General features: G+C 44.8%; 1 protein-coding gene across 1 annotated transcript in view; it reads left to right on the top strand.

The window, feature by feature from the left end:
- RBM19 (RNA binding motif protein 19) overlaps positions 1 to 12,386 on the top strand; it is a 135,105-nt gene that overhangs the window by 73,321 nt on the left and 49,398 nt on the right. Inside the window, exons 19-20 of the mRNA XM_073630304.1 lie at positions 1,515 to 1,594; positions 7,786 to 7,841. Coding sequence (XP_073486405.1) covers positions 1,515 to 1,594; positions 7,786 to 7,841 — 136 coding nt within the window. The remainder of the gene's footprint in view (positions 1 to 1,514; positions 1,595 to 7,785; positions 7,842 to 12,386) is intronic.

Below are 12,386 nucleotides of genomic sequence, written 5' to 3'. Positions count from 1 at the left end.
TGACTTTGGTGGGCAGCCAGGCTTTTGTCAGTCTGGGTGAATTAGTCCATGAAATGTTGCTGGGGCCTTTGGTAATATGTGAATTGTAATGTAGATTTCTGGTAATCGGGGTAAACAAGTCTAAGAAATGTTACCTGGTTTTTTGGTAATGAATCTGTAGGCTGTCGCCCAAACCTTTTGGTAATTTTGATGAATGAGTATAAGGGATAGTAAATTAACTTTTGGTAGTCTGGGTTGGTGACTCTTTAATCTGTAATATTTGAAACATTACTTTGCCTTTTGGTCACCTGTGTGTGTGAAACCATAGAATGTTAGCCAGGTTTTGGGTAATCTGATTGAATGGATCTGTGGAGTGTTACCCAAATATTTAGTAATCTGAGTAAAAGTGTGTGTAGGATGTTGGCAAGAGTTTTGATTTTTGGTAAATAGGTTAGTAAAGCAGCAAATCAAACTGATCTCAGTTTCATTGGCTGCTTTGGAGGGCAGACAAGAGATGTGTGATCTAATAGACCACAAACAAATGGCAACCACCCCAACCTATAACTAGCCTCAGCAGCAAGGAGCACATGGAAGGGCGATGCACATCAAAAACAGACAGAATTTTCCAACTCACTTACCAGTTAGCCTTCAGCAAAACCAAATTGGCTCTGTCTAACAAATCACGTTAAAAACAAATGGATTTAGTTGCACGTATATGCAAACATATTTGTAAGCCGCAGTGGCCACGTCAAGGCAAGTTTGCTGTGGTCCTACCTCTATAATTTTGAGTGTCTCCCAAACTGAAGCACATATATAGCAGTTATATAGATTAAGGGCAGGTGTGCCTGGAAGGAGCCCACCCCTCCTTAAAGATGTAGAGAGACACAGGACACCCAGCAAGGGCGCAGTGGCAGCTGAAGGTATCCCTTGCGCACACGCACCAATTCACAAACAAATGGCAACCACCCCAGCCTATAACTACGCTTTGCAGCAAGAAGCACATGGAAAGGCAATGCACATCAAAAACAAACAGAATTTCCCAGCTCACTTACCAGCTAGCCTGCAACATAACCAAATTGCCTGTAGGCTCTCAATCATTAGTAGAGACAGGTAGCTGTCTTTGACAGCTTGGTCACTGTGCTGGGCGCAAGCATTGAGCTCTCTCTCTCTCTCTCTCTCTCTCTCTCTCTCTCTCTCTGGGTGCAAGCATTGAGCTGTGCCGCCCATTGCAGCAGGTGGGCATTAAAACACACCCTCCTTGCTGCTACATATATGCGTTGTGTGGGGGGCAGAAGGTTAACTACAGCGAGCGTTTGAAGCTGTATGATCTGCCCTGTTTTGAACATGCTGAATCTGTTAGCCTTCTGTTCTCTAAGGGCTTTACCTTCACTACAGTGTAGTTGAGTATATTAGAAACTGTTCAGCTTATGTAATATTAAAAGGCTTTCTTCATTTTGACTTACATTAATATAACCTTTTTGCACAAGTGTTTTTTTAATTATTCTTCTAATTAAAAGGTGTTTTCTTTTTTACAGGTGTACTCCTATCTATGGGCTTTGGTTTTGTGGAATATAAGAAGCCAGAACAAGCTCAAAAAGCTCTGCGACAGTTGCAGGTATGTCTTTTTATGTTCTTTTAACTAGGCCTCTATAGTGTAACATCAAAGGAAATTTAAGGCTGGTTTCTATCTTGAAATTTCTTTGTCGCTATAGCGTTTTTAATCTGTAACAATGCAGAGTGTCTACTACTACCTTTGTAAGCAACCGCTTCTTCAGTGCTTCCCTCTGATCTTAGATTCATTTTACAAATAATGGTTTAACTTTTTACATTTTAAGGCCAAGTCATACCTCTAGATTTATAGGCATATTTACATTACTCTAGAGTCAATAACTGGCCACTGATTGTTTACATGTACAATAAGAACATCTCAGTGACCAGTAAGGTTGCTCTATTTGGACATGATGATGGTGGTGAGTTTGAGGGGCTTAGCCTGAACTAAGGGGCCAGTGTTAGAGATTCTGGTGCTGGAATAGGTGAGGCACATAGAGTCAGCTATTAACAGATGTTTTGTGGTGCCTGCTTTAAAGTAGAACTACAACCAAAATGTTTTTTTCATTTTGTGTATGGTAAGGCAACCTCTGTCAGTTTTTTTCCCCATATGTGCCCCCTTGAAGAGATTTCACTTCACTTTCTGTCCCATAGCCTTAGTGAGTGAAAGGAATCCCTGCAAAGTAAGGGAAATCCCCTTTTGTCACTAGGGTCACCAGAACTAGTTGTCCACATTGGAAGATTTCCACTCTGTTCCTGTTTTGGTAACAACTCAAAATATAGGACTTCATGGGACATCATTACATGATGGATAAGTATCTTCCTATATTTCTCAGCATTGAGGAACCCATTGATTCTGACTAAGCCAGCAACTCCGTTTGCAAAAATGCAGCCCCAAACTTGCAAGGAACCTCCACCATTCTTCACTGTTGCATGCAGACACTCATTATTGTACCACTCTCCAGCCCTTTGACAAATAAACTGCCTCCTGCTAAACCAAATATTTCAGATTTTGACTGATCAGTCCAGAGTACCTGCTGCCATTTTTCTGCACCCCAGTTCCTATGTTTTTACGCATAGTTATGTCTCTTAGCCTTGTTTCCACATCAGAATATGCCTTTTGGGCCACAGTTTCTTCAATGAAGACTACTTTTGGCCAGACTTCTCTGGATAGTAGATAGATGTACCGGGGTCCCACTGGTTTCCACTCCTGGATCGCCCCAGTCCTCCCTCCTCCCCCCCACAGAGCGTTGATCTCCGTGTGTCACAAAGCTGAATTGCACGGGCTGCAGTAATAATGTCCTGCCCCCTGTGACAAATGGCACACTGATCCAACGGTGGGACATTGAATCAACGTGACGTAATCACAGGAGGCGGGACATTGTTACTGCAACCCGGGCAATTCAAATACAGCTCCGTGACACATGGAGATCGCAACTCTGATCTGGGCACTGGTGAGGTTGCATCTGACGGGCACTGGTGAGGTTGCATCTGACGGGCACTGGTGAGGTTGCATCTGACGGGCACTGGTGAGGTTGCATCTGACGGGCACTGGTGAGGTTGCATCCGACGGGGACAGGCAGGCTGCATCCGACGGGGACAGGCAGGCTGCATCCGACGGGGACAGGCAAAGAAAAAAACAAAAAAGCCGCCTCTTAATAAACTGTATGTTTAATGATATAATTACATTAAAAGCACTCACATTTAAAACTTAGTTAGTCCGGCATGGGGAGCCTCAGTATAGGCATACGGGATTGCGTTCTCCTGTGTCACACAGTCTTGTTCCTGTCTTGTTGCCGGCTGGTCTGTTTGGCGTAAGCTTCCGGGGATCAGTAATTATCCAGAACGAGGCTTGGACATCGCCAAGCAGTCAATTGGGAGGCTGGGACACTGGAACGCACATCCAAAGTATGTGCTGTACTGCCGTCAAGCGACGCGTTTCAGAGCATGCGCATTAGAGCGCGCTCCTTTCTCAAGCTAGTGAGATTACAATACACTGCAGCCTATTTAAGTGCTCTCATGGCACCGCCGCCTAATGGACACAGTTGTAATTACAAAGAAAATGAAGGAAATGTAATGTTATAAAGACAAACGGAATGATTTATGTGTTAGTATTTGATAAAAGATAAAAATAATAATAAAATGTTCATATTATACACCTACTTTCCTATAGTTACTAATTTCTAGTATACATACATGAGGTGTTAATGTGTATGTAGTGATTAAATTAAAATTTATACAATGCATTTTTGACTGATTATTGTAAATATAATCTATGTCTATATCTATATGTAACTATAGGAAGGTAGGTGTATAATATGAACATTTTATTATTATTTTTATCTTTTATCAAATACTAACACATAAATCATTCCGTTTGTCTTTATAACATTACATTTCCTTCATTTTCTTTGTAATTACAACTGTGTCCATTAGGCGGCGGTGCCATGAGAGCACTTAAATAGGCTGCAGTGTATTGTAATCTCACTAGCTTGAGAAAGGAGCGTGCTCTAATGCGCATGCTCTGAAACGCGTCGCTTGACGGCAGTACAGCACATACATTGGATGTGCGTTCCAGTGTCCCAGCCTCCCAATTGACTGCTTGGCGATGTCCAAGCCTCGTTCTGGATAATTACTGATCCCCGGAAGCTTACGCCAAACAGACCAGCCGGCAACAAGACAGGAACAAGACTGTGTGACACAGCAGAACGCAATCCCGTATGCCTATACTGAGGCTCCCCATGCCGGACTAACTAAGTTTTAAATGTGAGTGTTTTTAATGTAATCATATCATTAAACATACAGTTTATTAAGAGGCGCCTTTTTTGTTTTTTTCTTTGCATACTTGGAGCGGCTTCACCTCCCTTCTAAAGGCTGCCCTACTCATAGACTGTTCGCATTTCACAGAGAGTGCATTGCTCAAAAGGACATTTTTCTGACAACATTGAGATATACTGTGAACTATGTAACCTGCGCTACTTGTCTCTCTTTTTGTTGACGGGGAGAGGCAGGCTGCATCCGACGGGGACAGGCAGGCTGCATCCGACGGGTACAGGCAGGCTGCATCCGACGGGTACAGGCAGGCTGCATCCGACGGGGACAGGCAGGCTGCATAATGGGCACTGGCAGGCTGCATAACGGGCACTGGCAGGCTGCATCTGACGGGCACTGGCAGGCTGCATCTGACGGGCACTGGCAGGCTGCATCTGACGGGCACTGGCAGGCTGCATCTGACAGGCACTGGCAGGCTGCATCTGACGGGCACTGGCAGGCTGCATCTGACGGGCACTGGCAGGCTGCATCTGACGGGGACAGGCAGGCTGCATCTGACGAACACTGGTGAGGCTGCATCTTACGAACACTAGTGAGGCTGCATTGATCTCTTGTATCTGCAGTCTCTGACCATCTCCTGTATTATGTCTGCAGTCTCTGACCATCTCCTGTACTATGTCTGCAGTCTCTGACCATCTCCTGTACTATGTCTGCAGTCTCTGACCATCTCCTGTACTATGTCTGCAGCCTCTGACCGTCTTCTGTAGTATATCTGCAAACTCTGACCATCTCCTTTATTATGTCTGCAGTCTCTAACCATCTCCTGTAGTATGTCTGCCGTCTCTAACCATCTCCTGTAGTATGTCTGCAGTCTCTAACCATCTCTTGTACTATGTCTGCAGTCGCTAACCATCTCTTGTACTATGTCTGCCGTCTCTGACCATCTCCTGTAGTATGTCTGCCGTCTCTAACCATCTCCTGTAGTATGTCTGCAGTCTCTAACCATCTCTTGTACTATGTCTGCAGTCTCTGACCATCTCCTGCGCTATGTCTGCAGTCTCTGATCATCACCTGTACTATGTCTGCAGTCTCTGACCATTTCCTGTAGCATGTCTGCAGTCTCTGACCGTCTTCTGTACTATGTCTGCAGTCTCTGATCATCTCCTGTATCAGATGGTTAGAGACTGTGGACATGATGCAAGAAATAGTCAGAGACAAGTGCAGACTGCATTTTCTTGAGCTTTTCTTGCACTATAAGGTGCCAATAATGGCCAACAATAAATTCATATTAACCACTTACCAACCAGGCCAATTCTGACATTTCCCTCCTACATGTAAAAATCATAATTTTTTTGCTAGAAAATTACATAGAACCCCCAAACATTATATATGTTTTTTTTAGCAGAGACCCTAGAGAATACAATGGCGGTCATTGCAACTTTTTATCTCGCACGGCATTTGCGCAGCAATTTTTCAAACGCCTTTTTTTTGGAAAACAAGCAGTTTTTTGCTTTAAAAAAAAGTAACGTTAGCCCAATTTTTTTGCATAATGTGAAAGATGAAGTTAGGCTGAGTAAATAGATACCTAACATGTCACGCATCAAAATTGCATATGCTCGTAGAATGGAGCCAAACTTCGGTACTTAAAAATCCCCATATGCGACGTTTTAAAATTTTTTACTGGTTACATATTTTGGGTTACAGAGGAGCTCTAGGGCTAGAATTATTGCTCTCGCTCTAACGTTCGCGGCGATACCTCACATGTGTGGTTTGAACACCATTTTCATATGTGGGCGAGACTTAATTATGCGTTCTCTTCTGCATGCGAGCACAGGGGCGCTTTAAAAAAAAATGTTATTGTTAATTTTACTTTATATTTTTTAGTTTGACACTTAGGAATAAAAGTGATGCATTTTTTTTTATTACAAGGAATGTAAACAACCCTTGTAATAGGAATATGGCGTGATCGGTCCTCTTTACAGTGAGATATGGGGTCAATAAGACCCCACATCTCACCTCTAGGCTGGGAAGCCTGAAATAAAAAAAAAAAAATGATCATGGCTTCCCAGCCGAGGCGGCGCCATTTGTTTGAATGCAGAGGCCGGGCGTGACGTCATAACATCGCGCTCGGCCTCTGGCGATCATAAGGACTCCGGCAACCATCTGGTGTGCCGGAAATCTCTATGGTGAACATCCGGGGTCGGCGGATCCGTTCTCTGACTCGACGATCGCAGCGGTGAGTCGGTAAAAGCACTGGAGGGCGGTGGGAGGAAGTCCCCTCTCGCCACCCGTAATAACGATAAAGCGACTGACCAGCCACTATGATCATTCTTATGGTGTAGGGAATCGCCAGCTCTAAAAGACGATATCTGAATGATGCCAGAAGCTGCCAGCATCATTCAGATATCCCCCCACAAAGCCCAGGACGTCATATGACGGCCAGCTGTCGGCAAGTGGTTAATTTAAATTGATGATATTGATTAAAAAGTCGAATACAATACAATTGTATATAAAAATATAAATATTTTTTAAAAACTGTCAATTTCGGTATTGTTTCGGTTTTCGGCCTAGTGCATCCTTTGTTTTCAGTTTTGGCACCAAAATTCCCATTCGGTGCACCTTTCGTTTCCACCAGTAAAGTGATGGGCACTGTTGGACTTCTGATGTTGAAGGGAAGTAAGCATGATGTGTCTTTCATCTGCTGCATTAAGTTTCGTTGGCCAACCACTGCGTCTACAGTCCTCCGCTTTGCCCATTTCTTTGCGCTTCTTCAAAAGAGCTTGAACAGCACATCTTGAAACCCCAGGCTGCTTTGAAATCTTAGCTTGGGAGAGACCTTGCCAATACAGCATAACTACCTTGTGTCTTGCTGCTGTGCTCAGTCTTGCCTTGGTGTTTGACCTGTGACATGAAACTGTCTCCACAACCTCAGCTTAGTAGCAGAGTTTGGCTGTTCCTCGCCCAGTTTTACATTTCCTACACAGCTGTTTCTGTTTCAGTTAATGATTGTGTTTCAACGTACATATGAAATTGATGTTCATTAGCAACTGCTTGGTATAATTGGTTAATCATACACCTGACTTTAATCCTACAAAATCCCTGACTTGACTGTGCAAGTGTACAAAGTGTGCAAGTGTAAGAATTGATGCTGGATTGAAGTCAAAGGGTAGTCACACAAAATATTGATTTGACTTGGATTTTTCTTCTGTTCGCACACTTTGCATTTTGTAAATTGATAAAAATAAACAAATTATAAAATTTTGAAAGAATTCATAGTTTACAGTGTCTCTTCACACCTGCTTAAAACTTTTACACAGTACTAAATGTTTTCAATTACTTTGAAAAACACTATATTTGAATTGCAAGATTCATGGGGAAGTTTGGTGCAGTATATGTAGATACATAATCAATAATATTAGAATTGTTAGAACACAATGGAAATCTCTTTGGTGAATCTTTAAGAATGTGCATTTTTTTTTTCAACAGCATTGCACAGTAGATGGCCATCAGTTGGAGGTCAAACTGTCAGAGCGAGCAACCCGGTAAGTCTGCATGCAGTGTACTGTATAAGTAAGCTTCACAGGCTGTGTATGTGGTGTGAAAGTAATGTACTCCGGCTTTGCAAGTGCTTTTCTGAGGGGTTCTGAAGATTAACGCAACACAGTCTTAAGATTATATCAGCCTGCATGTGTTTGTTGTAGGATACATAAAGCAACAGTTGTGAATGACCACCAGGAGATTCATAAGACTAACCTTCCTTTAATGATGATGTATCATAGGTACTACATACATTGTTGAAAAACAAAGCCTCTTTGACATTATTATTCCTTTTCATTTCAAAACCAACACTACTTTTGTAATAGTAAATTGTTACAGAATTTGAAAAAAAAATTACATTTACGTGTTTGATCAAAAGACAAAAATTATTTAAAAACACACCTAAACCCCCAGTGGATGTGTTCCTGTTTCTGTGAACAGATAGTGTGGTTTTATTTAAAAAAGAACTATTGTTACAATTTTTTTTTACATTGTTCTGCCCCCAGCTACATGTAGTACTTTGTTCCATATTGCTAGGTGCCAGGTCTTGTTATGATTTCTGACTTTCCCTGGTTCAGGAGGTGGGGGGGGGATTGCCGGGCTACATGCTCGGATAGAGGTCTGGTATGGATTTTGTGGGGGGACCTCACGCCATTTTAAAAAAAAAATTGTAGGTCCATACTAAACTTTGAAAGACATGGTATGGATTGGGGGGAACTGCGCAGCTTTTTTTTCTTTCTCGAACATCACGGGACACAGAGCCTCAGTAATTACTGATGGGTTATATAGGTATCACTGGTGATTGGACACTGGCACACCCTATCAGAAAGTTCAACCCCCTATATAATCCCTCCCCTTGCAGGGATACCTCAGTTTTTACGCCAGTGTCTTAGGTGATGGACGTGTAAAGATGTCCTGTGCTGAGCTCCAAAGGGATTACCCTATATCCTATACTGGGGCAAGCCAGGCGAACCGGATCCATTCCAAGGTGTCTTTCTAGGCCAAATTGGATGGTACCCGGGCCTCGTGTCCGAAGAAACAAGGTTTTACCTGTAACGCTTCTCTTTTTAGAGAGCTGGACCCCGCATATTAGAAAATGTTTTTTCTAGTCTAATTTGTATCCAGGTGCTTTACAGGGCCAGAACTGTGGATCCCCTATTCGTAGGAGGCCCCGGTCTCTGACGGTTTTTTCAAATGGAGCCCACCGTGAGAGGTGAAGATTGGGTCTGTATGACAGAACCCTGCGGCTGGATAAAGTGAGAGGAGATTCCACAGAATTTTTTAATTCTAGTAGGATTTCTCCTTTAAGGTAAATGCATGCTTTGCCTATTGTGACCACTGGGGGCTGCCAAGAGCACATACCTTCTCATGCTGATGTCTGTCTCTGTGTTTCCACGCTGCACAAGCTCCTCCAGCCGGCTCCAGATAGGGTGGGATAGGGGGATTTCTCCTCAGGAATGTTCCCCCAGGCTAGGGGGAGGCCGCAGGTATCTGTGTACACCGCTGTATCATTGCCGTCATTACACACGTGCAGGCCCATCACTGCTGGCCTCTCTCCTTCCTCCCCCTCCGCAAACCTTTCCTCCATATTGTGTCCGGAGGGTCGGCCAGCGCGGGAATCGCTCGTTTTTTCGAAATACAGCACAGCGTGCTCAGACGCCCACACAGGCCAGCTGCAGGCTATTAAAGGCACTCTGTACAGATGCACACACCCTTCGGAGGGACACAGAGCTGACGGTCGCATGTAAGGTGGGACACAGGCATTCTCCTAGGCAGCATTTACTAGGTAACACCAGACTGGGCATTGGGTAGCAAGGCTTTTAGCCGGACTACATCGCTCAGCAGTCAGTGTTCATTTTGTGATACCTCCACCTTGTTGCTTTGCACTATGGGTAGAAGAGGTTCAAACACCCCAAGAACCAGAGACTCTAGGGGATCTCGTTCAGGTTCTAAGGACCCCCTTTCTGCAGAATCCTCCCCCCCTGGGGGGCCAGGGACGGCTAGCCAGGGAGAGCCATTGGGGTCAGGGGCTATACCTGCCTCTGGCTCTTCAGCCCCTGTAGACATTACACAGGAGGTTTTTTCCTCAGCTATTAATGAGGAAGATTAATGGCCGTGATTACATCTTCACTCAGTGGAAGAAAACGCACTAGGCCTTCCTCTGTTTCCCAAGACCCTCAGGAAGAGGAGCTCTAGGATAAAGGAGAGGAATCCCTTTCAGAGGATCGGGATGGGACGAATGATTCCTCTTCAGAGGAATCAGGTGGAGAGGGACCCTCTGCGACTTTCCAGGAGGAGAAAGTCTTAGTGCAGATCCCTACTTGATTGGTCCGCTCCACATTTAAGTTACCCATAGCTGAATCAACTAAAGAACTCTCTTCTAATTTACGGTCACTGAAACCTCCTCAAATAGAACAGGCTTTTCCTGTTCATAATTTACTTGAAAAGCTCATTTATTCTGAGTGGGATCACCCAGATAAACGTTTTTTTCCACCGAAAAGGTTTTCAACACTTTATCCAATGGAAGAAAAGTTTATTAAAATGTGGGGAATACCGGCCATTGATGCGGCTATTTCCTCCGTTAATAGTAGTCTGACTTGTCCTGTAGACAATGCTCAGATGCTCAGGGATCCTGTAGATAAAAAAATGGAATCCCTATTGAAGGATGTTTTCTCCTTGGCAGGTTCAGTGGCTCAACCTGCAGTTGCAGCGATTGGAGTCTGTCAACACTTAAGAGACCATGTTAAGCAGGTCATCAAAGTTTTACCTGAACAGCAGGCCCGGGGGTTGGCCAACCTTCCTGCGGCCTTATGTTATGTTGTTGACGCCATCAGGGATTCTATCGTGCAAACCTCTCGTCTTTCACTGGGGTTGGTGCAGATACGTAGAATCCTATGGCTCAAAAATTGGTCAGCCGACGCACCATGTAAGAAGCTGCTGGCTGGGTTTAGATTTCGTGGTGCAAGGTTGTTTGGAGAAGACTTAGATGACTATATCAAGAGAATCTCTTGTGGGAAAAGTACTCTCTTACCTGTTAAGAAGAAGAGTAAGCGTCCCTCTTTCAAACGGACTCTTTCCCCAGCGCCAGGGGCTTCAGCCTCCAGGCAGTCTCGACGGCCTCCTCTGTCTGGGTCCAGAAACAAGAATCAACCCCAGGGACCAAAGAAGTCCTGGGTGAAGAAGCCTACTAGACAAAACACTAAGACCTCTTCATGAAGGGGCGCCCCCGCTCGCTCGAGTGGGGGGAAGACTGCTACAGTTCTCAGAGCTCTGGCAGGAGGACTTCCAGGACAGATGGGTAATCTCCACAGTAACCTTAGGGTACAAGCTGGAGTTTCAAGAATTTCCCTCTCCTCGGTTCCTCAGATCAAGTTTCCCCAGAGACCCAGAGAAGAAGCAGTCGCTCCTTCTAGTGTTAGAGCGACTTTTGTCGCAGGAGGTCATTATGATGGTTCCTGCAAGGGACCAGGGATTGGGCTTCTATTCCAACCTTTTTACGGTCCAAAAACCAAGTGGGGATGTCAGACCCATTTTGGATTTAAGGGATCTGAACCGATTCCTAAGGATTCAATCCTTCCGCATGCAATCAATTCGACTAGTAGTCTCCACCCTGCAGGGAGGAGAATTTCTGGCATCGATAGACATCAGAGATGCATATCTGCATGTGCCCATTTTTCCTGCTCATCAGAAGTTTCTGCGCTTCGAGATAGGAGGGCGCCATTTCCAGTTTGTGGCTCTGCCCTTTGGGATAGCCACTGCACCTCGAGTATTCACAAAGGTCTTGGCTCCTCCTCTGGCCAGATTAAGGGCTCAGGGTATAGCTGTCATAGCATACCTAGACGACCTGCTGCTCATAGACCGGTCGGTAGCCTCCTTGAATGGGAACTTGGGAACCACAGTCAAGTATCTGGAACACCTAGGTTGGATCCTCAACCTAGAAAAATCTTTCCTAAAACCAGTAAGAAGACTGGAGTATTTAGGTCTGACCATAGATACAAGCCAGGAGAAAGTATTTCTACCTCAGGCAGAGATCGCTGCTTTAAGGGAGCTGATTCTGACGGTCAGGACCAAGAAGGGTCCTTCTGTCCGCCTCTGTATGAGGCTGCTAGGAAAGATGGTGTCTTCATTCGAAGCAGTTCCTTATGCTCAGTTTCATTCAAGACTGCTGCAACACAGTATTCTGTCGACCTGGAACAAGAAGGTTCAGGCATTAGACTTTCCGATGCACCTGTCGGTGCGCCAGAGCCCCAATTGGTGGCTCATACCCGAAAACCTGCAGAAGGGGAAATCCTTTCTGCAGGTTACCAGGACGGTGGTAACAACAGATGCCAGTCTGTCAGGTTGGGGGGCAGTTCTGGAACAGTCTGCGGTTCAGGGGGTATGGTCCAAAACAGAAAGGACCTTACCCATCAACATTCTGGAGATCCATGCGGTATATCTAGCCCTAAAGGCCTGGACTATCAGGCTACAGGGTTGCCCGGTCAGGATCCAGTACGACAATGCCACAGCAGTGGCCTATGTCAATCATCAGGGAGGCACCAGGAGCCGAG

This window comes from Aquarana catesbeiana, linkage group LG01, assembly GCF_042186555.1.
Source record: "Aquarana catesbeiana isolate 2022-GZ linkage group LG01, ASM4218655v1, whole genome shotgun sequence".
Taxonomy (NCBI): Eukaryota; Metazoa; Chordata; class Amphibia; order Anura; family Ranidae; genus Aquarana; species Aquarana catesbeiana.
This window is presented reverse-complemented; position numbering and strand designations above follow the sequence as displayed.